Source organism: Sorex araneus, chromosome 4, assembly GCF_027595985.1.
Source record: "Sorex araneus isolate mSorAra2 chromosome 4, mSorAra2.pri, whole genome shotgun sequence".
In the NCBI taxonomy this organism is placed as follows: domain Eukaryota; kingdom Metazoa; phylum Chordata; class Mammalia; order Eulipotyphla; family Soricidae; genus Sorex; species Sorex araneus.
In genome coordinates, this window is record NC_073305.1 from 46,156,849 (window position 1) to 46,181,296 (window position 24,448).

The 24,448-nt window shown below is 59.2% G+C and overlaps 1 protein-coding gene across 8 annotated transcripts in view; it reads left to right on the forward strand.

The window, feature by feature from the left end:
* RNF123 (ring finger protein 123) overlaps positions 1 to 24,448 on the forward strand; it is a 26,823-nt gene continuing 2,375 nt past the window's right edge. Inside the window, exons 1-37 of one of the 8 annotated variants that reach the window (XM_055135976.1) lie at positions 1 to 114; positions 1,181 to 1,331; positions 1,420 to 1,537; positions 1,777 to 1,864; positions 5,913 to 5,992; positions 6,134 to 6,228; positions 6,519 to 6,573; positions 6,671 to 6,756; positions 6,994 to 7,080; positions 7,199 to 7,266; positions 7,434 to 7,559; positions 7,870 to 7,984; positions 8,068 to 8,172; positions 8,479 to 8,604; positions 8,718 to 8,810; positions 8,884 to 8,957; positions 9,518 to 9,635; positions 9,727 to 9,826; positions 10,195 to 10,256; positions 10,380 to 10,451; positions 10,653 to 10,773; positions 11,253 to 11,354; positions 12,111 to 12,217; positions 12,463 to 12,661; positions 12,880 to 13,025; positions 13,499 to 13,582; positions 14,141 to 14,248; positions 19,312 to 19,489; positions 20,105 to 20,179; positions 20,310 to 20,397; positions 20,483 to 20,570; positions 20,653 to 20,737; positions 21,801 to 21,940; positions 22,023 to 22,211; positions 22,300 to 22,375; positions 22,566 to 22,650; positions 24,084 to 24,274. In XM_055135976.1, the coding sequence (XP_054991951.1) occupies positions 1,456 to 1,537; positions 1,777 to 1,864; positions 5,913 to 5,992; positions 6,134 to 6,228; positions 6,519 to 6,573; positions 6,671 to 6,756; positions 6,994 to 7,080; positions 7,199 to 7,266; positions 7,434 to 7,559; positions 7,870 to 7,984; positions 8,068 to 8,172; positions 8,479 to 8,604; positions 8,718 to 8,810; positions 8,884 to 8,957; positions 9,518 to 9,635; positions 9,727 to 9,826; positions 10,195 to 10,256; positions 10,380 to 10,451; positions 10,653 to 10,773; positions 11,253 to 11,354; positions 12,111 to 12,217; positions 12,463 to 12,661; positions 12,880 to 13,025; positions 13,499 to 13,582; positions 14,141 to 14,248; positions 19,312 to 19,489; positions 20,105 to 20,179; positions 20,310 to 20,397; positions 20,483 to 20,570; positions 20,653 to 20,737; positions 21,801 to 21,940; positions 22,023 to 22,211; positions 22,300 to 22,375; positions 22,566 to 22,650; positions 24,084 to 24,138 (3,558 nt within the window). In that variant the 5' untranslated portion in view covers positions 1 to 114; positions 1,181 to 1,331; positions 1,420 to 1,455 and the 3' untranslated portion in view covers positions 24,139 to 24,274. Of the gene's footprint in view, positions 115 to 194; positions 571 to 1,180; positions 1,338 to 1,419; positions 1,538 to 1,776; positions 1,865 to 5,912; positions 5,993 to 6,133; positions 6,229 to 6,518; positions 6,574 to 6,670; positions 6,757 to 6,993; positions 7,081 to 7,198; positions 7,267 to 7,433; positions 7,560 to 7,869; positions 7,985 to 8,067; positions 8,173 to 8,478; positions 8,605 to 8,717; positions 8,811 to 8,883; positions 8,958 to 9,517; positions 9,636 to 9,726; positions 9,827 to 10,194; positions 10,257 to 10,379; positions 10,452 to 10,652; positions 10,774 to 11,252; positions 11,355 to 12,110; positions 12,226 to 12,462; positions 12,662 to 12,879; positions 13,026 to 13,498; positions 13,583 to 14,140; positions 14,249 to 19,311; positions 19,490 to 20,104; positions 20,180 to 20,309; positions 20,398 to 20,482; positions 20,571 to 20,652; positions 20,738 to 21,800; positions 21,941 to 22,022; positions 22,212 to 22,299; positions 22,376 to 22,565; positions 22,651 to 24,083; positions 24,275 to 24,448 lie in introns of those variants that run through there. The other 7 variants (XM_055135971.1, XM_055135974.1, XM_055135970.1 and 4 more) reach the window with 7 other exon arrangements.

Sequence of the window (24,448 nt, forward strand, 5' to 3'; positions counted from 1 at the left end):
GCGGGATGAGCGCGTGCGCGTGCGCAGCCGGCGCGCAGTTTGGCCCCGGCCGGGCGCCGTAGCCGAGAGGCCGGGCGGATATCGTGAGCCGGGACAAGGCGGCCGGAGCTGGGGGTGAGTGAGGGGCGGCCGGGCTCGGAGTGGGGCGGGTCCCCGCGGCTCCCCCTCGCGGCCTTGGCGGGTCCGGTGCGAGAGGGCTCGCCGTGCGAGTCTCAGCCCCGCGATGCGGGGCTCCGGCTGGAGCCGGCCTGGAGGAGCCTCCCGAGCGTGGGGCCGGGTGGGGACGAGCTGGGGGGGACAGGCGCTGCCCTTCTCGTCCTTGGGCTCCCAGGTGGGACCTGTGAGATCGCAGCCCGCACGCCTCCCCGAGGCTGCACGGGATGGACGTGGACGGGATGGGCACCTGTCTCCTGCTGCGCAGCCCCTGCCCCCCCTCTCCCCGGAGTGGCTGGCTGTCCGACAGATAGCGATCAAATGAGTGACGGCCGCGTCCCATCCGCCCTGCACCTGCGCCCGTGTGAGGGGTGTCGCGGGCCGGGACCCCGCAACGGGCCAGGGGTGGGGGACCGGGTAGGAAAGAGTCGCGCCCCCCCCACTCCCGTCGGGGGCTGCGAGGCTGGTGGCGGGCGCGTGGGGGGGACGAGGGACGGGGGTGTGGCGCGATCGGAGGACTGCGAGGTGAGATAAGACCATAGGACAGCGAGCCTCAGGGAGTGTGGAGAGCCACGACGGGTGATAGAACTTTTGGCGCTGGGAAAATGTTCCATGCTTGTCATCGCGGGCCGCTTGTGGCCACTGAATCCTCCCAATAGGGCCAAGAGAAGTGAGACTCGAAATGTTCATGTTTTTAAACTTGAATTCAGACTTAAGGAGCCACCTGTGGCCACAGAGGACCATGGTGACGGCAGCGCTAGGCCAGTGCCAACCTTGGGCTCCCGGGAGCTAGGGCACCTCCCATGTGTGAGGGATGAACAGGCAGTGAGTGCCGGGGTGCCATGCCCTGATGGAGTGCAAGGCTGTGCGTGAGGGGGAACACAGGACCCAGAGGTGGACTGCCCTCTGAGAGTGGGGCAGGGGCTCTCACTTCTGGTCCAAGCTGGACACTTGGTGCCTCCTGGAAGGCGACAGGGTCTCTGCCTATGGGTCATTCACATAGGACACCTTGGTCTGGTTTTCCCAGGACGGAAGCGGTTAGTTTGGTTCAACAAACATCATTCCCTGGCACCTGCTTCCGGTCAGACTCCCTGCTGAGCACTGGAACTTGGTGAGGCCTGCCACGTGGGCCTCACTGTGTGGGAAGCTGAGGGCCGCTGCTTGCCTCTTCCCAAAGGGTTGGTGTGAGTGTGCATGCACCTGACCCCACCTGCCTGAGAGCCCTGTTAGTTTGGGGATCCTGAGACAAGCTCTGCTCTGGCCCAGCCCCCAGGACCGCTGACTGCCTGCAAGAGATGAAGGATGGCATCTAAGGGGTCTGGCGTGTCTTTCCCCCGCAAGAGCTATAGGCTGACGTCCGAAGCTGAGAAATCCAGGGTCACAGGTATGGGCTGGCAGGGTTGTGGGGAGGCATCTTGTGTTGAGGCCTGGAAGGAAGAGATCAAGGCGGTGGCAGAATCCTGCATAACATGAGCCTCCGGCCAGCTCTGTCCACCAAAAACCTTGCATGGAGGAGTGAGCCCAACTTCTCACAGGCTGACCCCTGGGATGGAGAGTTGTCTAGGGTCACCCCACTGGGAGCCTCACTACACCATGTCACCCTTCTCCTGACATGTCATTCAGGCATTGTGCCCGAGAAGCTGCTGAATGATTACCTACACCGCATCTTCTCTTCACCTGACCAGGCCCCCGCCACAGCCGCCGCCGGCAGGTATGTGGAGTGGATTTCCCCCCTCATGGGACCAGCCCCTCCATAGCTTGCTGGCTGCATTCTCTCTGTGTAAGGATGAGAAAGGAGAACACCTGTGTGTAAGAACTTGGGCAGCGAGTCTGTCTTCCAGACCCCACTTCTCCCCGCCCCCCCAGCAGCTGGCACTTCTTTTCCTTGGTCAGGGACCCAGCGTTTAGCTTAGCCCCTCACACTCGCCCCATGCTCAGTGTGCAGCCTGGCTCTCTCTCGCCTCTGCCTGAATCTGCCACGTGTAGGTACCATTTTCCCCTGCAAATTTATTATGTCTCCCAAATGATAACTGCACTTTAGCAAAAAAATTAGAACCAGGTAGATGAAAGATCATTAGCAAGACCATTTTGAGTGTTTCTCTTTTTCTTTTTTTGGTGGTGGGGGTGGTGCGTTGCTGGAATTGGACCCAGAATCCTGTTCATGTGAGGCATGAACTCTACCAAAGAACTTTGTCCTTGGCCCCTCCTGTGTGTTTTCTTTTTTCTCTCTCTCCTTTTTTTTTGGTGGGGGGGATTGGGTGGGGGAGCAGGATGTACACCTAATAGTGCTCAAGTGCTCAAGGGACCATATGCAGTTCAAGGATTGAACCAGGATTGAAGCTCTTTCTATTTTTTGGTGATACCAGACTCAGACGCAGGGCCTCACACTTGCAAGTCTGATGTCCAGCTGCTGAACTGCACGCTTGATCCTCCTCTCTTGTCTGTCTTATAATGTGTATTGTTTGGGCTGCACTGTAGCACTGTCGTTCCATTGTTCATTGATTTGCTTGAGCGGGCACCAGTAACGTCTCCGTTTTGAGACTTGTTACTGTTTTTGGCATATTGAATACACCACGGGTAGCTTGCCAGGCTCTGCTATGCGGGCGGGATACTCTCGGTAGCTTGCCGGGCTCTCCGAGAGGGAGGAATAGAACCTGGGTCAGCCACATGCAAAGTAAACACCCTACCCACTGTGCTGTCGCTCCAATCCCTTGTTTGGGCTAGGCCATGTAAAACATGTTTTAAAAACTTTGTCATGTGTTTTTAGCATACATTAAAATTTATGTTTTTTTTAGAAAAGAAGTTTTTTTCAGGGTCAAAAATGTGATTTAGCAATAGAACACTTGCCTTGCATGTGTGAGCCCTGGGCCCAAGCCCTGGCACTACAGGAAAAAAAAAAAGACATGGAAATTTTATTCAGGAATAATTGACATGTAATAAATACATATATTTATTTATTTAAGACTTTTATTGATTGAGGCTCTGTGATTTACAATACTGTTTATGGCGGTTTCCCATGTACATAATTCCAACATCACACTAGTGAACCCACCTTTCTGTCCCAAGGCCCCCCCCCATTGCATTGCCTTTGGCCCTTTGTTGCTATCTGGGTGTGGATCTTTAAGTCTCACATCTGAGAGAGACCACTTTGTATTTGTCACTTTCTTTCTGACTTCACTCAGTGTGATATCCTCCAATTCCATTTGTGTCACAGATTTTATGATTTTCTTTCTTCTTTCTTCGAGCTGCATAGTATTTCATTGTTCAACACATGCATGTATTTATTTATTTTGGGCCACAACCAGTGGTGGTCAGGGCGTACTCCTGGCTCTGGCTCTGAGCTCAGGGATCATTCCTGGCAGGGCTCAGGGACCATATGGGATGCCGGGGTCGGCTACGTCGAGTCATGCGCCCTATCTACTGTACTGTCTCTCTGGCCCCTATATACATGTATTTGAAAGTGCATCATTCAGTAAATCTTAAATGAACAGCCTGTGAAACCATTGCTGCCATGAAAGTGATAAACACATCTCTCACTCCAAACCCTGCAAGGGGCCAGAGGTGGGGTTCGAGGGGTTGGCCTTTGCATGTACAAGGCCAAGTTCAGTCCCCCCTTCCCACCCCCGACTCCACTGGGTGTAGCTGCCACAACACAGATGTTCTATATATACATACATGGGGTTGAAAACCTCTTTTTTGTTACACCCTGGGATGTTTTTCTACATTGGCAGATCGACCCTCCAGGACATCCTATATTGCTAAGGGTCTGCCATAGCCCTGAACACTGCTGTGGTTCAGAGGGGTTTTCGCTTCCATAATCAAGTGTTGAGGTCATGCCCAGGGTCATGATTGTGTGGCTGGCACATTTGAACTGCACTTTGCTTTTTTTTGTGTGTGTGTGTCATACCCGGCGATGCACAGGGGTCACTCCTGGCTCATGCACTCAGGAATCACCCCTGGAGGTGCTCAGGGGACCATATGGGATGCTGGGATTTGAACCCGGGTCGGCCGCGTGCAAGGCATATGCCCTACCCGCTGTGCTATCACTCCAGCCCCTGAACTGCACTTTGAAGACTCTCACTGAACCGCTTCTCTCGATCGTCACATAGATTCCCTCCCTGCATTCTGTCTTTCTGTGTCTCAGCTGTGTGCCCGCTTGGCTTCATCACTTGCCCCTACTCTGCTCTCCAGGAAGGCACGAGGGCAGCGGTGTTGCCTGTGTAGTTGCCAAAGGCTTCCTACTTCTGGAGGGCCAGTGCTCTGTCCACCCCAACCCTAGCCCTGGCCCGTCCCGGGGCCTTCTCCCTACTTCCTCTGGTGCCAGAAAGGCCCCAGCACCACTGATGCCATGGCAGCCAAGAGAAGAGATAGTGGCAGGGAGGGAACCTCAGTGGTGATGCTGATGCCAAGCCTCAGGTTGGGACCGGAAGCGGGGGTGGGGGGGCGCCAAGTAGGTGGGCAGAGAATGGGACTGGCCAGGTGGGCAGCACTGCAGGCACTCGGGGCCCACAGCTGCCCTTGGAGCAAGTGTGAGGCAGGAAGAGCCTTCCCAGGTGGCGGGCAGGAAGAACTGCGAATGGGGAGCCTTGCACCTCCGGGCCATTAGGGTGTTTGCGGACAGGGGCAGCCTCAGCTTTTGGTGCTGCTGATGGGGCTCCCCTCGTCCACCCCCAGGCTGGGCTCAGTCCTAGTATGAGGCTTCAGGCTTCACCGCCACCAGCCCAGGGACAGCTGTGGCTCCCAGCCAGAGACTGGAGCTGTGAGCTGTGGTCCCTGAGCCTGGCCTCCAGCTGCCTCACCGGAGGTTTGGTGCTTTGGCCCCTCCGCATCCCCTCCCCACACTTGCTCTGAGAGGACAGTTGGGGCTGGAACTGGCATCTAAGAGGGAGAAGCAGGTGCGGGCAGGCTGCTGGACCCAGCTGGGCATCGCGCCTTGGCGCTCCCTGAGCCCTGCTCCTTCCCACCACCCCTCCCCTGCTATTCTTAGCAGCTGGACTTGGGACAGGGCCGGCCGGCCTCAGATGGGACACTGTCTCCTCCATGCATGCGTGCTGGGAAGATGAGGAGGCCAGGCAGACCGATTCGTTTTCAAGTCGCTCTGGCCAGGACAGGTGGTAGATAGGTGACCCTGTGCTCTCCTGACCTGCAGACGTGGGTCTGAGACAGAGCTGGCCAGCAGCCGGGTGAGCCGAGGGGCTCAGAGCCCTGCTGCTGTGGGGACGCGTGTGACAGAGTCTCACATAGACTCTCCTGGCTGAGTCCCCAGGCCTGGAGTCAGGGACTGGACTCACTGTCCTGGGCACAGACCTAGCGGGGGTTGGCGCTTCTCCCAGGTGGAGTCAGCACAGCCACCGTGGAGAGCGGACAGGTTATGGACACTGCAGGCCCTTTTAGTTGGGTTTGGGGCCATGCCCGGGGGTGCCCTGGGGCCACTCCCAGCTCGGTACTTAAGGGCTGCTCCCAGCAGTGCTTGGTACAAGGGATAGGGCACATGGGGCATGCTTGCAACCCTGAGCCGTCTCTCTGGCTACCCGCTGTCCCTCTCACAGGTGAGGGAGGAGGATTTAGTTCCAAGGACTGTTTAGATCTCAGGGCACCCCGACAGTCCTGCCTCCAGCCCCAGGCATGCTCGGGCTCAGTGAAACTCCTGCAGGAGCCTGAGGCTCCGAGCCTCGGGGAGAGGGTGTGGGGACGGGGCTCAGTGTTCTCGGCTGGTTTCAAGGACATTTGGGCCCCTCGCAGCCTTTCGCTCTCCCCAGGAAACCCCTGACCTTCCAGAACCTGCCAGGGCATCTGGACCAGCTCTTGCAGGTGGACAGTGAGGATGAGGAGAGCCAGGGTATGTGGTGGTTCTGGAACGGACCTGGGGGAGCCAGTGCTGGGCCCAGGGATTCTGTGGGCCTGCCCTGGGGAATCTTCACGCATTCTGCACTTCCTGTCCAACCCGACCCGATCCCACACCCACCTGTCCCCCTTTTAGGACAGGTCGAAGGGCGCCTGGGTCCCTCCACTGTGGTCCTAGACCACACCAGTGGCTTCGAGGGGCTGCTTTTGGTGGACGATGACCTCCTGGGGGTGAGTAAGAGCAAGGTGTTCCCCCACCCCCAACCCCGGCCCAAGCACCTCTCCCAAGCTCCTCAGGCCAGGGTCTGGTGAAACTGCAGCCCCAGACCTGCGCTGGGAGTCCCCGGCCCCTCAAACCTCCTGACATAGCCCTGAAGGCCTCTTGGTGGGACCGGGCCCCTGAGTGCTTCCCATCCTGCTCCCCGCCGGCCCGGCCCCACAGCCATGCTCAGGCCAGACCACCACCCCGATGCGCTGTCATGCCCCCTGGGAGGAGGCTCACTCCTCTGCTCTTCGCTCAGGTGATTGGACACAGCAACTTCGGTACCATCCGCTCCACCACGTGTGTGTACAAAGGTGAGGCGGGGCCCAGGCTGCGGGAGGAGTGTGGGCCCACACCTGAGGCTGCCGGCAGCCTTCGGCCCTCTGCTGCGCCTGACTCGACTCTCTGCAGGGAAATGGGTCTACGAGGTGCTCATCTCCTCCCAGGGCCTGATGCAGATCGGCTGGTGCACCATCAACTGCCGCTTCAATCAGGAGGTGTGTGGGGGGCCCTCCAGGTCACCTGCCTTCCCCAGGCCTGCTGCATTCGCTCCGATGGTCTGTGGAGGAGGGGCCTGTCCACCTCGTCGTGGCAGACCAGCCCAGAAAACCAGCCTTCCCCTCCCCCCTCACCCCCCCATCCTGGTACTTGTGGGATCCCCCCCACCAGTGGGTGGGTAGCAGGTAGATCTGGCCCTTCCCCGCCTCGCTCAGACCTTAAGGCTTCCTCTCCAGGAAGGGGTCGGCGACACTCACAACTCCTACGCCTACGACGGCAATCGGGTGCGCAAGTGGAACGTGACCACGACGAACTACGGCAAGGTGAGATCAGGTCCCCTGTGGCCCACTCCCCCTGCCCGTCAGCCATCTAGGCAGCCCTGAGGGACTTGGGAGGGTCCAGGAGGGGCTCCCGCATGCCTGTAACCCTCTTCCCTGGCAGGCGTGGGCGGCGGGGGACATCGTCAGCTGTCTGATCGACCTAGATGATGGTACTCTGTCCTTTTGCCTGTGAGTGTCCTGTGCCTGCCCAAAGCCTGGCCTCTGCGCCTCCTGGACTGCATTCAGTTTCCGTCCCTGCAGGCAGGCCGGGCTGGGTTTGATAGCTTAGAGAATAGCCCCCGCTCTCAGCCACCTTCCACTGGTCACTGGCTCACGGGTACTCCCTTCCACCCCAGGAATGGCGTGTCACTGGGCACCGCCTTCGAGAACTTGTCCAGGGGTGCGGGCATGGCCTACTTCCCCGCCATCAGCCTTTCCTTCAAAGAGTCCGTGGCCTTCAACTTCGGCAGCCGTCCCCTGCGATATCCTTCTGGGAAAGTGTGTGGTGGCTGCCTGGAAGCTTTTGGGGGTACCGGGATGGGGGTTCCCTGTCCCAGGAGTCCAACGGCCTGGTGGCAGGCGGTTCCACAGCCTGCCTGGTGGGTTCCAGTGCCGTCTCCATCAAACATGGCATGCATGGAGTGGCTCGGGAATGCTTTGGAGAGGGTACCGGAAAGTGAGGGTGGACCCCAAGCCATCTCCTCTGCAGCCCTGAGGTCCAGGGCAGGGCTTTCTGGAGGGAGGAGCCTGTGTGTCACAGATCAGGTTATTTCCGGCTTAACTCGGTGGCACCTACCCAGTGCCAGGCTACCGGCCGCTGCAGGACCCCCCGAAGGCCGACCTGGTTCGGGCACAGAAGCTGCTGGGCTGCTTCCGGGCCGTGCTCAGCGTGGAACTAGACCCTGTGGTGAGCTGAGGTCTGTGCAGGGGGGGAGCTGGGTGCCTCCTGCATCCTTCTGCCCCTCATTGTCATGCCCCTGCTCCCAACAGGAGGGCCGGCTGGTGGAGAAGGAGAGCTCCGAGTGGCAGCTGCAGGGCCAGCCCACGGTCCTGCTCACACTGGCCCACATCTTCCACCACTTTGCCCCGCTCCTGGTGAGTACCCATGGTGGGGCATGAGGGGGGCAGACCCCATCCAGCACCCTACCCCTGAAGGGTGGCAGCAGTGGGGGAGGTGATGTGTCCTATGAGAGTGTTGAGTGTCTTAGAAAGATGTCAGGGGTGTGACCTCAGCGTGTCCCAGCCCCAGAGGGATTGTGGACTGGTGGCTCTTGGATATCACCCAGACCCCAGCAGGGGCATCTGTCTCGGGTTGCTTATGGGCTCTGGGCCCATAGTTTATGCCTGGGGGGCCTGAGGGGGGGGGTGGCCGCCCTGCCTCACTTGTGCCGCCTCCTACAGCGCCAGGTTTACCTGGTGGAGGCCGTGCTCATGAGCTTCCTGCTGGACAGTGTGGAGGCAGGCAGCCCCGCCAAGGCGGAGGCCCTGGTGCACCAAGTCCTGGATCTGCTGTGGCTCTTCATGGAGGTGAGATGCCCCCTCTGGACTGGGCTGCGACCCCTGCCTGGTGGAGCGGACTGATGGGGGCTTTGGGGAGAGGCCCCCAGCTGGTAGACGCACAGCCTGGCATCTTTCCCCAGGACTACGAGGTCCACGATTGTCTCAAGCAGTTGCTGATGTCCCTGCTGAGGCTGTACCGTTTCTCGCCCATTGTCCCAGACCTGAGTCTGCAGGTGGGAGCCCCGCCCATCTGCGCCCTGCGCCCCTGGGCCTCCCCTGCCTGCTCTGAGCACCCCCTCCCCACAGATCCACTACCTGCGGCTCACCATCGCCATCCTGAAGCACAAGAAGTCACGCAAGTTTCTGCTCAGCAATGTCCTGTATCCCCCCTTGCTGCCAGGCAGGTCCCACAGCGGCCCCTGGGTGGGCTCTGCCCCGTGGCCCCGGGATGCTAAGGAGGGGCAGAGTGTGTGTGTCATTGACCCAGGGCCCCGCCGAGCTGAGGACACAGTGGCCAGCCCCGGGGGCACTCTGCAGGCTGGTGTCCTGCTGATGTGTGGCTGCCAGAGCCCGGCCTCTCTGCCTGCGGGAAATGCCCACCTTCCTTGGCAGAGGTTCCTCTGAGGTCTTTCAGGAGCTCTTTCTGCTTTCCTGAGAAGGGCACACATGGGAGGGGGCCTAGCGCTGGGCCCCTGGCCAACGGTCTGTGCTGTGGCCATCCTCTCTCTGTGAGGCCTCTGGCCTCCATGAGGCCATCGCCAGAGGTGGGCGCTCAGAGAGGTGTCCAGCCCATTCGCACCTGGGCTGCCTCGCCTGTGGCCCTGACAGTCACGTTGCTTGTCAGCCTGACCCCTTGTCAGAGTCAGACCATAGGAGAGCTGCGGTGGGCACCGGGTGGGGGTGGGGCCGCCCTTTGGTGCATGGCCTTGACGACCATCAGCTTCGACGTGCTCCGCTCCGTGGTCTTCTTTTACATCAAGAGCCCCCTGCGCGTGGAGGAGGCGGGCCTGCAGGAGCTCATCCCCACCACCTGGTGGCCTCACCGCTCCAGCAAGGAGGTGGGCTCGGCCTGCCCGCAGGCCGGGTGCTCAGCACCGGCTCCTGTGCGGCCTGGCTGAACCTTGTCTTCCATCCCCTGCCCCTGCCTAGGGCCGAGAGAGTAAGGAGGTGAGGGATGAGACGGCCGAGGAGCGGCTGAGGCGGCGTGCCTATGAGCGGGGCTGTCAGAGGCTCAAAAAGCGCATCGAAGGTCAGCCTGGGCCTTGGGCGCTCAGTGTGTGGGGAGGTGTTGAAAGGGGCTTTGTGGGGCTGGAGCGATAGCACAGCAGGTAGGGCGTTTGCCTTGCACGCGGCCAACCCTGGTTCGAATCTCAGCATCCCATATGGTCCCCTGAGCATCACCAGGAGTAACCCCTGGCATTGCCGGGTGTGAACCTCCCCCCAAAAAAAGCAAAAAAAAAAAAAAAGGGCTTTGTGTGCCTCTGAACTTGGGGAATCAGGCCTCTGTTGGGCCCAGGGAATCCTGGGGCTGGAGCCTTGACCCCGATCTGGATGAGTGGCTGCGGCCCCCCCACTTCCGAGAGCCTAAGCTCTGTGCCCCTTTGTCCCCAACCCCAGTGGTAGAGGAGCTGCAGGTTCAGATCCTGAAGCTGCTGTTGGACAACAAGGATGACAATGGGGTGAGTGGCTCGGGGGTACGGGGGACTAAGGGGGCAAGGGCTGGCTCAAGTTCCCGTGGCAGGTCCAAGCGGACCAGGCCAACACCCTTAATCATTGCAGCCTCATTTCTTCTACCCCTGAAGGGTGAGGCTTCGAGGTACATCTTCCTGACCAAGTTCCGGAAGTTTCTGCAAGAGAATGCCAGCAGCCGGGGGGTAAGTGACCACCAGGCCACCCACATGGACCCTGTGCCTCAGAATCAGCACCCTGGTTTCTGGCACCTCCCTGTTTCCTCAGCCCAGCCCAGCCCCCTGCTGCTCCCCTCACTTCCACATCCAGCCCCAGGGCCAAAGATAGGGCCTGAGGGGAAGCCGGGCCCCTGCCTGGCACCAACAGCCTTTGCCCTGTGCCTGCAGAATCTGCCCGTGCTCTGCCCTCCGGAGTACATGGTCTGCTTCTTGCACCGGCTCATCTCTGCCCTGCGCTACTACTGGGATGAGCACAAGGCTTCCAACCCCCGCGCCTCCCTCAGTGAGGGTGAGTGGGCTGGACAGCGCAGCCCTGCTGTGGATGTGGACCCCAAGGGGTAGTGGGAGCTGGCCAGTAGCCTGCCTAGTCAAGTCCCACCCTCCCTCAGTGTATGTCTCCAAGGGACAGGTGCCTGACCACCCAGGGCAAGTCCACTGAGCCCTCTCTGCAGTCCTTTGTCTGAGGTCCCTTGTCTGGACTGTGGGTGCTGAAGGGCAGAAGGGCCTGTAAGAGCCTCCTCTCCTCTGTTCTGGGGGACATCCCACGGGCCGGGTCAGTGCTCTCTGCAACCCCAGGAGCCCTTTCGTCCTGCTTGTGCTGCTGCTGGCACTGGCCTGGCGGTAGATGGCTGGAGAGGGCAGTACAGTGTGCCTGCTCAGGCTGAGGGCTCAGACCAGGAGCCCCCTGTGCCCACTCAGAACAGAAGGGGGCACCTGGGGAGGTCTTCCTGCTGGCTCACTGCGCGCCTGACCTTCCACTCCTCGCAGAGGCCTACATCCCGCCCCAGATCTTCTATAACGGCAAGGTGGACTACTTTGACCTGCAGCGTCTTGGAGGCCTCCTCTCGCACCTGCGGAAGACCCTAAAAGGTGCACTAGGGCTGGGGAGCGTGGGGAAGCAGTCTATGGGGAAAAGTCCCCAGGTTGCTCCACGCCAGTGTTTAGTTGCCGTGTGCCCACCAGAGGGCGCCGGAGCCCTTGTCTGCTGGGCCAGGAGAGCTGCCTGCCTCTCTACTCTGGTGTTTAGCTGCCTTGTTCCCACCAGAGGGCGCCAGAGCCCTTGCCTGCTGGACCAGGAGGGCTGCCCACTGCTCCACTCCCGCAGCCTGAGGCCAGAGCCCCTCTCCCTGCCCTGACTGGAGGGAGTCTCATGTCACAGTGGGGATGGGAGGGTGCTGTGCTTCCTTCCAGGGTGAGCGCAGGTTGCTCCGGAGCAGTGTAAGCCGAGGCAGGGTACCTAGGAATAGCCCAGCACAGCCCACGGACGGAAGGTAGTTGGGGTGCTGCAGGGGAAAGTCTGAGGCAGCAGTAGTGACAGGCATGGACACGGCCCCTGCAGAGGTGCAGAGTGGGGCGAAAAGATGCATCGGCAGCTTTGGGTGCCCCTTTTGTCTGTGGGACAGGATGCAGGGCAGGCTGGGATGGAAGGGCCCTGTGGCTGGGGAACTTACACAGCGTCTCCCTCTACCGGAACCCTGGATGGGGGGACAGGTCAGGTGCAGACACTGGACAGTAGATCAGGTACAGTGGAAAATGGGTCCAGCAAGGCCCATTCCTCAGCCCCCGCTGCTCTGTGCCTGGGCCCCTCACCCCTCCGTCGGCCTGAGCACCTCCTTCCGTCCCCAGATGACCTTGCGTCCAAGGCCAACATTCTGATTGACCCGCTGGAGCTTCAGGCGGCCACCATGGATGACCTGGATGAGGACGAGGAGCCGGCGCCAGCTGCGGCCCAGGTGCCGCGGTAGGGGCAGGCAGGGGGCCCACTCTTGGGCCTTTCCTCTATTGTAAGGGTTGCGGGGGTTGGGAGGGTGGCCAGGACCCCCCCTTCCTGCACAGCGGGGGTTCTCCCAAGCAGGCCCCCATGCTGGAGGTGGAGGGAGGCCCACCCCTGCCCTTCCCAGCCCCATGAGCCCTGCGAGTCCCGCGTGGGCCCCGGTCCCGGGGAGCTGAGTGGCGTCTGGCCTCCTCTCTCCCACAGCGCCCCATACAGGCCCTGGCCATGGGGGGCGCGCTGCCCCTGCCCCGGCCTGGCTGGCTCAGTTCTCCAACCCTGGGCCGAGCCAACCGCTTCCTTAGCACAGCAGCCGTGAGCCTGATGACCCCTCGGCGGCCCCTGAGCACCTCGGAGAAAGTGAAGGTCCGCACGCTGAGTGCAGAGCAGCGGACGCGCGAGGACAGTAGGTGGCGGCGGGCCCAGCTGGTGCTGATAGCTTTACTCGCCCGCGGCACAGCAGGCGCACCCGCTTCCCCCTGGGGCGGGAGCCGGGGGGGGGGGGTGGGGGTGCTCTCCTGGGGCAAGAGATCCTGAGCACAGAAATAGGTCCCAGAGCTGCAGGCCCTCGCCTCGGAGTGGTGGACTGGACCCTGACCCTGAGCCCGCCTCCCCCCCTTCTAGTTGAGGGTGGCCACTGGAACGAGGGTCTGCTGCTGGGCCGGCCCCCAGAGGAGCCTGAGAAGCCCCTCACCGAGAACTCGCTGCTGGAAGTGCTTGATGGCGCCGTCATGATGTACAACCTCAGCGTCCACCAGCAGCTGGGCAAGGTCCACACACACGTGTGTGCATGTACCTGTGTGCTTGTGCATGTGTGTTGTATGCACATGTAGGTATATGTGTGTGCGCTCTGTGTACATGCCTGTGTGGGCGTATGTGTGTATGCTCTGTGTGTGTATTCATGTGTTGGTATGTGTGTGCATGTGCTATGAATGAGGCATGTTGGCACATGTGTGTATGTGCTGTGTGTGAGTGCATGTGTTGGTACGTGTGTATATGTACTATGTTTGTATGTCTGCATGCCTACATATGTGCTTGTGTGTGCGTGCGTGTGTTTATAACCTGAGTACATGCTCTGCTGGACTGGTGTCTGTGTAGAAACATGCCGTGCAGACGGGGCCTTACGGACTTTTATGGGCGGGGTCTGGGTCTCCGGTGGGGCTGGGGGAATCCAGACTGGGTCTGGAGCAGCCTGGCGCGGTGCCCAGGGGTCACCCTGGATGTGTGACATCTGATGCTCTAGATGGTGGGTGTTTCCGATGATGTAAACGAGTACGCCATGGCTCTGAGGGACACAGAGGACAAGATCCGCCGCTGCCCCAAGCGGGTAAGACTTGGACAAGCGGTGTGTCTCTGGTTGAGGAGTATTGCAGATGGTCAGCAGCCCACCGGGACCCCCAAAGCACGGAGAGCCTGGACTGACTCTCTGCTACTAGGGCTGTCCCTGGCACAAGCTGCACCAGCCAGCCCTGGCCTGTGCCCAGGTGATCCCCGCACCCCCCTCCACCAGCCCCTCCCCTGCCCTAAGTGCTGACACCCGCCCGGCTCATCAATTATGGATTCCTTCTGAGTGCTTCCTCAACCCGTGGGCAGAGTCAACAGGAAGCAGGACCTGGCTCCCCCACTCCTTTGGACACCCCCTCCCTGACTGCTCCAGCCTGGGGAGCAGGGCCAGGCATGTCCAGGCTGAACCCCTGTCCCATCTGCCGCCAGTCCCTGCCTTGGCCTGGGGTGCTCAGACCCACAGCATTTTCTAACTTGCACGTTTTGTGGGGGCGACTCTCACCCTGTTCTACAGCCCAGGCTCTGGGGGCCCTGCTTGCTGTGTTGGGGGGCAGTGGGTCTGAACGGGGCCGTGTCCTCTGAGTCTCTCCTTCCCTGGCAGAGGAAGGACATCCTTGCAGAGTTGACCAAGAGCCAGAAGGTTTTCTCAGAAAAACTGGACCACCTGAGTCGCCGTCTTGCCTGGGTCCACGCCACTGTCTACTCTCAGGTGAGTGCAGGTGGCCGGGGCGAGGGGCTGTGGTCCCCCACCTCACTCCTGGGACACAAAGGTGCCCCCAGGATCCCTCCCGTCAGTGATGAGCTCAGACAGGTGCCTCGGTCCTCCCAGAGCAGTTGTCCTTGGAGTTCCCCAAGAGCGTGCAGTGTGGTGGTCAGACTCGACTCCCAGGTCCACCCTTGGATTCTTTCATTACTGCCCCGTGTTGCCCCCCTACCCCCCGGTGTCCAGGCCAGGGCACCCCCTGTGTCCCCTCCTGCCTCACGCTGCTGCCTGGCTGGCCTGGGGCCAAGCATGCTCTGTCAGGACGCAGCCTGCCCCTCCCCATGCGCCATGACGGTAAAACAGCCCTCACGTCAGTTACCATCCTGACCGTGTTTTAAATTGTGGTCAAATACTGACTCCCCAGCTCAGCGTTCTCCCGGGGAGGTCAGCGGTGTCAAGCGCATCCGCACTTGTGTGGTCAGTCTGCAGGGCCTGTCCTCTTGCCACACAGAACTCCAGCAAGTTCCCTGAAGCAGCTCCTTGCTCTCTCACCTCAGCCCCAGCACCGCCAGGCTCCTAATCCGACTCCCTAGTCCAGCCCGCGTGGCAGTGGACGCCCACGGCGCTTGCCTTTGCCCCTGATGTGTCCCTTTATCAGCCGCACAGTTGACCAGCGGTGACATGTGCCCTTGAAAGACTGAATAACAGGCTAGAGAAATAGCACAGCGGGTAGGGCACCTTCCAGGCAAGCGGCCAGCCTGAGCTCAGTCCCAGCACCCCATGTGGTCCCCTGAGCCCCGCCAGGAGTGGTCCCTGTGCTCAGAGCACAGCCGGGTGTGGCTCAGAAATCAATAAATAAAGACTGAAAAACCTTCCACTCTGCCGAGACCGCACTTTGCTTCTCCCGCCGTGGGTCAGCGGGTGCTTGAATTGCTTCCATCTCCTCCTGTCTGCAGGGTCGCCTGCTGTGATCGCAGGTGTGCAAGTGTCTTTCCACCATCTGGTTTTCAATTATTTTGGGTCCATACCAGAAGCAGAACTATTAGTTTTTATTTCTTTTTTGTTTTTTTTGGTTTGGCAATTTCAGAAAAAACACCTTGTAATATCTTTCTAGTAATGTTGGACTTAAAGAAAAATTGATTCGCTGTGAGATACAAAATTACAAAGTTCATGATTGTATTTCAGTCCAACATTTGGCTTCTTCAGCAGAGCACATTCCTACCACCAGCATCCCCATGTTCCCTCCCCAGCCTGCCTCTGTGGCAGACACTTTTCTTCTCTCTCTCTCTCTCTCTCTCTCTCTCTCTCTCTCTCTCTCGCTCCCTCCTCTCTCTTCCTCCCTCCCCCCTCGATCTCTTTCTCTGCCCCCTCACATTCTCTCTCTCCCTCCATACACATTCTCTCCTCTCTCTCTCTCTCTCTCTCTCTCTCTCTCTCTCTCTCTCTCTCTCTCTCTCTCGGCAGGCACGGTGGTTTGCAATACTGTCACTGAAAGGTTATCATGTGTATCACTTTACCTCCTTTGAGCACTCAGTGCTTGTCAGAGTGATCATTTCCAATTCCGTTGTTAGAGTGGACCTTTCTCTGCCCTAACTACACTCCCCCATAACTTGTGGCAAACTTCCAGCCATGGACCTGTCCTCCTGGCCCTCATCTCTGCTACCTTTAGTATTATTTTCATACTATTTTTTTTAATATCCCATAAATGAGCACAGCCATCCTGTGTCTGTCCGCCCCTTCTCTCTGACTCGACTCGGCTCCCTCAGAGGCTGCTCTCCGTGTATTGGGTGTCTCTCGACACCCTTCCCCCAGTGGCAGTGCAGCCACAGCCCCATCCGCAGGGCCTGTGGACACCAATTCCTTCCCGTCCTCCCTTCTTTTCTTCTCTTGTCTCCTTTTCTTCTTTTCTTTTTTGATAGTAGCCAGCCTAATGGGTGTGAGGTAGTCTTTCATTGTAGTTTTGATTGAGTTCCCATGTGAGTGTTAAAAACCTTTTCATGTGCTCAGTGGCCATTTTTATATCTTCTCTGAAGAAATTCCAATTCAAGCCCATTTAAAAAAAAAAAAAAGACTGGGTTTCTAGGTTTTGTGTTCTTGATATTTTAGGTAATTAATTTGTAGAGTTCTGTATATTTTTCATTGGATTATATTTTACTAATGTTTCCTCTCATTCTGTGGTGAGTTATCTTTTCACCATACTCTGTCCTTTGATGCAGATTTTAACCTTATTTTATTTCCTTGTCTGTGCTTTTGTTGTTATATTCCAGAAATCATTGTCAGATCCAAGTCCTCAAAATTTTTATGTTTTTTTCAAGAGCTCTATAGTTTGAACAACTAACTTTAAAGTTTTGGTCCAATTTTAGCAGTCAGTGTGTAGTCAGGATCCAATGTGTAGTAATTGCTCCTTTGCGTGTCTCTCTCCAGCTTTCCCTGCATATATTTTCTTTGTTTTTGTTCTGGGGTATACCTGACATTACTCGAGACTCTGTGCTCAGGGGTCTCTCTTGTGGTGCTCAGGGGACCTCGCAATGCCAGGGATCAAGCCTGGGCTCCCCGTAGGCAAAGGCTGCACTGCTGAACTCTCTCTCCAGCCCCTGCATACCTTGTTTTCATGCAAATACATACTTTTAATTATTATGACTTTGCAATAAAATTTTTTGCTTTGTTTTGTTTTTGTTTCTGGGCTACTCTGGCAGTGTTTAGTCCTGGCTCCATACTCAGAAACCTGTCTGGCAGTGCTCGGAAGACCATGTGGGGTGCTGGGGTTCGAACCCAGATCAGTTGTGAGCTCTGGTTCCTGCAGTATGCCTTGAACTCAAAGTGGGAGATCTCAAACTTTGTTCTATTTCAAGATTGTTTCAGCTGTTTGGGGGATCCATTGAGACCCATATGAATTTTAGGATAGAGTTTTCTGTTTCTGCAAGAAATGTCTTTGGTACTTTTATAGGAATTGCATTAAATCTGTAGCTTGTCTTGGATAGTATGGCCATCTTAACCCTGTTAAATGTTGTCTGTGAGCAGGGGATGTCTTTTTATTTATTTGTACCTTTTAATATTTCTCAATTTTGTTGTTGTTTGTTTGGGGACCACACCCGGTGGTGCTCAGGGCTTACTCCCAGTGGTTCTGTGCTTAGAAGTCATTTCTGTCACAGACATAGGAGTGCTAGAGATTGAAGCTGGGTAGGTCACATGCAAGTCAAGTGCTTGACCTGCTGTACTGTCTCTCCAGCTCCTATTTGGTTAAATTTATGTTTATACATTTTATTCTTTCTCATTTTGGCATCAGTGAAATTATTTTCTTAATTTTCTTGTTTGAATTGCTCATTACTAGTTTATAGAAATAAAAAATGACTGGGGCTGGAGAAATAGTACAGTGGGTAGGGCGTTTGCCTTGCACACAGCCGACCTGGGTTTGATTCTCAGCATCCCTTATGGTTCCCTGAGTACCGCCAGGGGGTAATTCCTGAGTGCAGAGCCAGGAGTAACCCCTGTGCGTCGCCAGGTGTGACCCAAAAAGAAAAAAAAAACAGATTGGAGGTGGTATTGGGGCCACACCTGGCAATTCTCAGAACTTACTCCTGACTCTGGGCAGAGTGATAGCACAGCGGGTAATGCGTTTGCTTTGCATGCAGCCGACCTGGGTCCGATTCCTCCGTCCCTTTCAGAGAGCCCAGCAAGCTACCGAGAGTATTCCACCCACATGGCAGAGCCTGGCAAGCTACCCGTGGCGTATTTGATAGGCCAAAAACAGTAACAACAAGTCTCACAATAGAGACGTTACTGGTGCCCGCTTGAGCAAATTGATGAACAATAGGAAGACATTGCTTATCGATTGTGCTACAGTGCTACTCCTGGCTCTGTGCCTCAGGAATCACTCCTGGTGGGCTAGGGAGACCATATGAGGTGCCAGGGATCAAACCTTGGTCAGCTATGGGCAAAGCAAGGACCCTGCCTGCTGTACTATCGTAACTGCAGTCCCAAGAAATGCAAATAATTTTTGTGTTCATTTTGTATCCTGCAAATTTCCTAAGTTTATTTAGTATTTCTAGCTTACACCTGTTCAGCTTCTTGGGTTTTATTTATTGATTGGTTGCTTTTTGGGCCACCCAGCAGTGCTTGGCAGTGACTCCCAGCGGTGCTTGGGGGACCATATGTGGGTGCCAGGAATTGAACCAGGGTCACTGGGAGGCAAGGCAAGTGCCTTAACCCCTGCACTCTCTCTCCTGGGTGCTGGACAGCAGAGCCCCTGGGAAGTCTCCATACAGTCCTGCTCCATGCCTTCTTAAGGTGGAGCCTGGAGCTTGGTCCTGGGCAGTGACCCTTCCTGGGCCCTCCTGTGGGCCGACAGCCTGTCTGGACCCATAGTGGAGACCAGGCTCCTTCTCAGGTCTCATTTGCTTCTGGTGGCCACTGTGCCTCCAGCGGTTTGGCTTCCCCCCATCTCCCGCTATGAGCCGGACCCCAGCCCTTCCTGCCTTCTCGGCGCCTCCTCTTTGGGGGCATCACTGAGCAGCTCATGTTCCTCGTCTGCACCTCTGTGCCCTGTGCCCTGCTTCTCCCTTCTGACCTCTGCAGAGGCTCTCTGACCCTTGAAATGAGGGTGGCCCTTCCCTGCCCGCCACAGCCTCCCCAGGCCTGAACATCCAGCCTCTGTGACAGCTGTCTGGCACCAAGGTGGGGTTGCAGATTCTTTCTGCCCTGGTCCACCTGCCCTTGCAGCCCTTTGCTCTGAGCAGGGTTCCAGCCCAGAGTCTGGGCTGCGCTGGGGACCCCCTCCGGCTAGATGTGCCCTGTGCCTGCAGTGTATTCTAGCCCCCTGCCACACCTGGCAGTGTCAGGGGTTCCTCCTGGCTCTCCACCAGGTTCTTCACTCCTGGTGGTGCTCGGGGGACCATATGGGATGCCTGGGATCAAACCTGGGTCAGCCATGTGCAAGGCAAGCATCCTCCCTGCTGTTCTCTCTCTCTGGCCCCTTCATACTCTCCCTTGGGATCCTGTTCTCATGCTGTTTTCTTGGGGAGACCTTGCCTGATCCCCAGACCAGCTCAGCAATACCATGCTCCTTGCAGGAGAAGATGCTAGACATCTACTGGCTGCTTCGTGTCTGCCTGCGGACCATCGAGCACGGTGACCGCACAGGGTCTCTCTTCGCCTTCATGCCCGAGTTCTACCTGAGCGTGGCCATCAACAGCTACAGCGCCCTCAAGAACTACTTTGGCCCTGTGCATAGTATGGAGGAGCTCCCAGGTGATGGCACCATGAGACCGGGGGAGAATGTGGACGAGGACCCCCTGGTTAGCCCTGGCACGGGCAGGCAGCTACCTGCTCTGTCCCCATCAAACAACCCTGTGCAAGAGACCCACATGGTGCAGTGTCCTGCTGTGGTACTGACAGCCCCAGAACTAATGTTTTTCCACATCCCTGAGAGAATTAGAGGGTGAGGAACCCACTTGCACATTCTTTATAGTGCTACCATGGTCCAGGGGTGAGTTATGTGGTCTCCTGGAGCCCCCAAGCTCCTTGGTGACCCTGGCTCCAGGCTGGCTGGGCAAGCCAGGAGGTCTATCTGCCCTTCCCCACCATGGACCGAGGAGTAAGCTTTATCCATGGGGAGCACTGTGCTTGAACGGGTTCTCATGCTCTTGGGGCTCCTGTGGGACCTGCTGTCACCCCAGTCCTCCCATGGGTACCAACAAATGCATGCATCGAAATCTTGGTGCTGTCTGGGCCCAGACTGGCCCTTGAAACAAGTTCTGAAGCTCATGCCCCAAACCCACTCCCAGGGAAGGGTCACGGTGGGGGTGACATGCCTACCTCTAGGCACCCCCAACTCCCAGCAACCAACTCCTCCCTCACCTGCAGGCTATGAGGAGACTCTGACCCGCCTGGCTGCCATCCTCGCCAAACATTTTGCTGACACCCGCATCGTGGGCACTGGTGAGGTCCCGACAGGGTCGGGGGTGGGGTGCTGGCTCTTTCCGGTGCGAATGCTGGCCAGGTGGGCCTGAGGCTCAGGGACAGGGCACACGGCAGACCTGTGCTGAGGCCATCTGACCTTTCCCGACAGACATCCGGGACTCGCTGATGCAGGCCCTGGCCAGCTACGTGTGCTACCCGCACTCCCTGCGGGCTGTGGAGCGGATCCCGGAAGAGCAGTGAGTAGGGCTGGGGGCGGGGCAGGCGCCTGCCTGCAAGGCACCACACTGGCCTCACCCCACACCGCCACCCTTGCCCTTGCAGGCGCATTGCCATGGTGAGGAGCCTCCTGGCTCCCTACGAGCAGCGGCCCTGGGCCCAGACCAACTGGATCTTGGTGCGGCTCTGGCGGGTAAGCTGGTGAGAGGTGGCCCCGGCAGGCTGGCGGGACAGGACCGCCCAGCTTGCTCACCTCCCACTGACACTGTCCCCAGGGCTGCGGGTTCGGGTACCGCTATACCCGGCTGCCACACCTGCTGAAAACTAAACCTGAGGACGCCAACTTGCCTAGCCTCCAGAGTGAGTGTCCGGGGAGCACAGGCCGGGAGCCTTCCTGCCCGTGCTGTGCCTGCTCCTGGCCTGCTGGGGAGGCCCAGACTCCCTGTCTGTCTCCTGGGCTTTCCGTTAATCTGCTTCCTTCCAGCCGGGGGACCCTCTGGAACTGCTCCCCTTGCTCCCCACTTCCGTGGTTATTCAGCTGGGAGCCCTGCGTGGCCAGGGTGGGCAGCAGCTTCCAGGCACGTTGCCCCCCGCCCTCCTGGCCCCTAGCCCTTGCCCTTTCAGTCAGCTCCCTGCCCTCCCTGGAACCCTGCCCTCCCCCGTGCCACTGAGTGTGGAGGGAGGCCAGAGCCCCACAGGGTGTGCCTGGGGCTCCCAGGAAGGGGCATGTGGTAGAGTCAGAGGTCACACCCTCAGTGTAGAGGCACGGGAACACTGGCCCTTCATGAGGCCTGGTCCAGCTCTGGGACTGTCCAGCTTGCTGAGGCTGTGCTGACCCCCCATGGTGGCTCCCCTTCGCCCACACGGTCCGTTTCTATCCCTGCATGCAGTACTTGGGCCGGGAGTGTCCCTGGAAGCCTGGTGTCTTGTGCAAAGTCGCACAGCAAGCCCTTGCCAGTTGTCTTGGTCTCGCCTCCAGGGTGGAATTGAGCTGCAGATGGGGCACGGCAGCAGCCTGAGCCGCGTCCTCCTGCTGCAGAACTATTGATTTGCACGGGGGCTGGGGGTGCCAGCCCGGCTGTGGCCGACGGCTCCGGTTACTGTGGCCTATCAGCCCAGACTTGGCGCCCACCGCCTCGGCCACATGCCAAGGCCAGACCAAGGACAGCAGAGGCCCGTGGAGGACAGCAGGGCCCAGCATTGACTCTGGGGGTGCCGGCCTTGCCGAGTGAGGTGGTCCGAGATCTGGCCTTCCCCAAAGGGCGTGCCACACCTGTGGGGAGACGGCGAGGGCTGGCATGTGAGGGTCAACAATCCCGCAGCCCCGTTCAGCAGAGCAGAGACAGGGATTCAGCCCAAGCCCCAGGCAGGACCCTGACGTGCCCGGGCCAGTGGCTGCCTGCTGATGCCCGCCCCTCCGCAGAGCCCTGCCCCTCCACGCTGCTGCAGCAGCACATGGCCGACCTGCTGCGGCAGGGCCCCGACGTGGCCCCCAGCTTCCTCAACAGCGTCCTCAACCAGCTCAACTGGGCTTTCTCGGAGTTCATCGGCATGATCCAGGAGGTGAGTGGGGCTGACCCCAGGGCCCAGCCTGTGCGGGACAAGTCTGGACTGACCCTTGCCCGTGCCCCTGTTGGTGACGCAGATACAGCAGGCCGCCGAGCGCCTGGAGCGGAACTTCGTGGACAGCCGGCAGCTCAAGGTTTGTGCCACCTGCTTTGACCTCTCGGTCAGCCTACTGCGGGTCCTGGAGATGACTATCACGCTAGTGCCCGAGATATTCCTGGACGCCACTCAGCCTACATCTGAGATGCTGCTTCAGCGTCTTGCACAGGTGTGTCTGTCTGGGCAAGGAGGGTGGTGCCCTGGGGGTCACCCCTCAGAGAGTCCTTCCACCCGCCAACGGGGTCCTGCCCTCACAGCTGCTGAACCAGGTGCTGAACCGGGTGACAGCGGAGAGGAACCTGTTTGATCGCGTCGTCACCCTGCGGTTACCTGGTGAGGACCTCGGTGCCCTGCACCCTACACCTCAGGCCCGGGGTCCTTTGCAGGAGCAGTGAGGCTGTGTCCATTCTGCACGGACTCAGTGAGACGTGGCCCTCCCAAGCTGAGGCCCCCCCACACCTTCTGTGGGGAGGGGCAGTGGGAAGGGTGTGTGGCTAGCTCATCTCCTTCCCTTTCCCCTCAGGCCTGGAAAGCGTGGACCACTACCCTATCCTGGTGGCAGTGACAGGCATCCTGGTGCGGCTGCTGGTGCACGGCCCGGCCTCAGGGTGAGTGGGAGACCCCTGGCACCTGGCTGCAGGCCAGGGCTGACGGCATCTGCATCTCTGGATGCCCGGCCGCCAGTCAGGGCTACCAGCTGCTGACTGGGCCTCAGGCCAGGGCAAAGGAAGCAGGACTAGGGGGTAGGGTGGGATGCCAGCCTATCGGATATCCAGTGCTAAGAACGCACCTCACTCCCTGCACCTGCAAAGGCTCCAGGCATGAGTTTACATCACCTTTATTAAGAAACTTCAGACACTCGGTGCCCAGCCAGGAAGGGCTCCCAGCCCCGATTCCCTGCAGAGCCTGCCTCAGCCATTAGTCTGAGACCAGTGCCAGCCCATAAGCGGCATCTTCCCCCAGAGACAGCGAGTTCCAGCTTGGCCCTCCCATCTTGGCCCTGTTTAGCTTCTCACTCACTGCCCAGGGGCCCAGGCTGTGAGGCCTCTTGCTGCTGTCTCAGGGGGTCCCTGGATGAGGCTCCGCCCGCAATGGCCTGTGGATGTCCGTGACCAGACAGCTGCCCTGGCCAGGGCTCAGACCAGGCCCCTCAGGCCTACCCATCAGACCCGCCCTGCAGCTTAACGGCAGGTTGATGTTAGTGACCAGGCGTCACTTCCCCCTGGCTCTGGCTTTCTTCCTGCACAGGGTGGGCAGGGCTTCCTCTGGAATGTTCCTCTGAGGCTACCCCACCCGAGGCTGCCGCTGGGACCCTCAGGCAGCCTCTTCTAGGTGGGCCTGGTGTAGTCCTCTTCGGAGGAGGCTGCAGGGTCAGCGGGCACAGACAGGCTCTGGGAGCTTTGGGGTCCTGGGCTGCAGTGGAGGAGAGGTTGGGAACTTCCGGCTCCCCACCACCAGTGAGCAGGTGGCTGAGGCCCACCCATTGGTGGAGGACCAAGCCAGCACTTCCCACCAGCACGGGCAGCTCTCATGGATGGCAGCAGGGAGGGCGCAGAGCAGGGAGCAGGCAGGTGGGGCGCTGGGCGGCCTAGGTCATCACCACAGCCTCGGAGCCCGTGGAGCTGGCTGACTCCGAGCCCGCCTTGAATCGCAGGCTGGCGGGGTTGTAGAGATCAAAGTCCTCGGCCACCGCCAGCTGCACCCGACCATTGAGGCCTCTCCTGCCCGGCTCCAGGAAGACCACGTGCTTGTGGACACTGGCCTTCCGGCTGAGGGTGTCGGGCGGCGTGGTGCTGAGCACCGAGGACTGGGCACTCAGCTCCTGGAGTGGGCTGGGCGCTCGGGGCCAGCAGCAGCAGCGGCGGGTGCGGTGGTAGCAGCGGCGGCAGCCCGGGCAGGGCGGTGCGAAGAGGTAGAGCAGCACCAGCACGAGGCCCACGACACAGCCCAGTAGGGTGGTGAAGCCCGTGTTGAAGGCCTCAGTCTCAGGGTGTGGGAAGTGCACGCTCACGTTGTACTCGTGTGTCTGGTCGTGGTACAGGCGGGGCCCAGTGGCCAAGCACACGAAGACCCCCTCATGCCACGGCTGCACGTGACTGATGGCCAGGCTGCCGTCCGCCAGCACCGCGATGCTGCCGTTGCGGGATCCCGGCGCCACGAGCAGCTCTTGCTGAGGGGAGACCCAGGCAATGCGCACGGCGGGGGCGCTGGTGTTGCAGTGCAGCCGCAGAGACCGCCCCACCTGCACCTGCAGCTGCTCTTCAGGCCGCTCGAGACCGTGGGCTGGGGCAGCCGAGCAGTTCTCGAAGATGCGGCTGTGCTCAAAGAAGCGCACACCGGACGCAGGGACCTTGAAGGCCAGGCACGTGTACTCACGGGCAAAGCTGGTGACAGCACTCAGTCCCC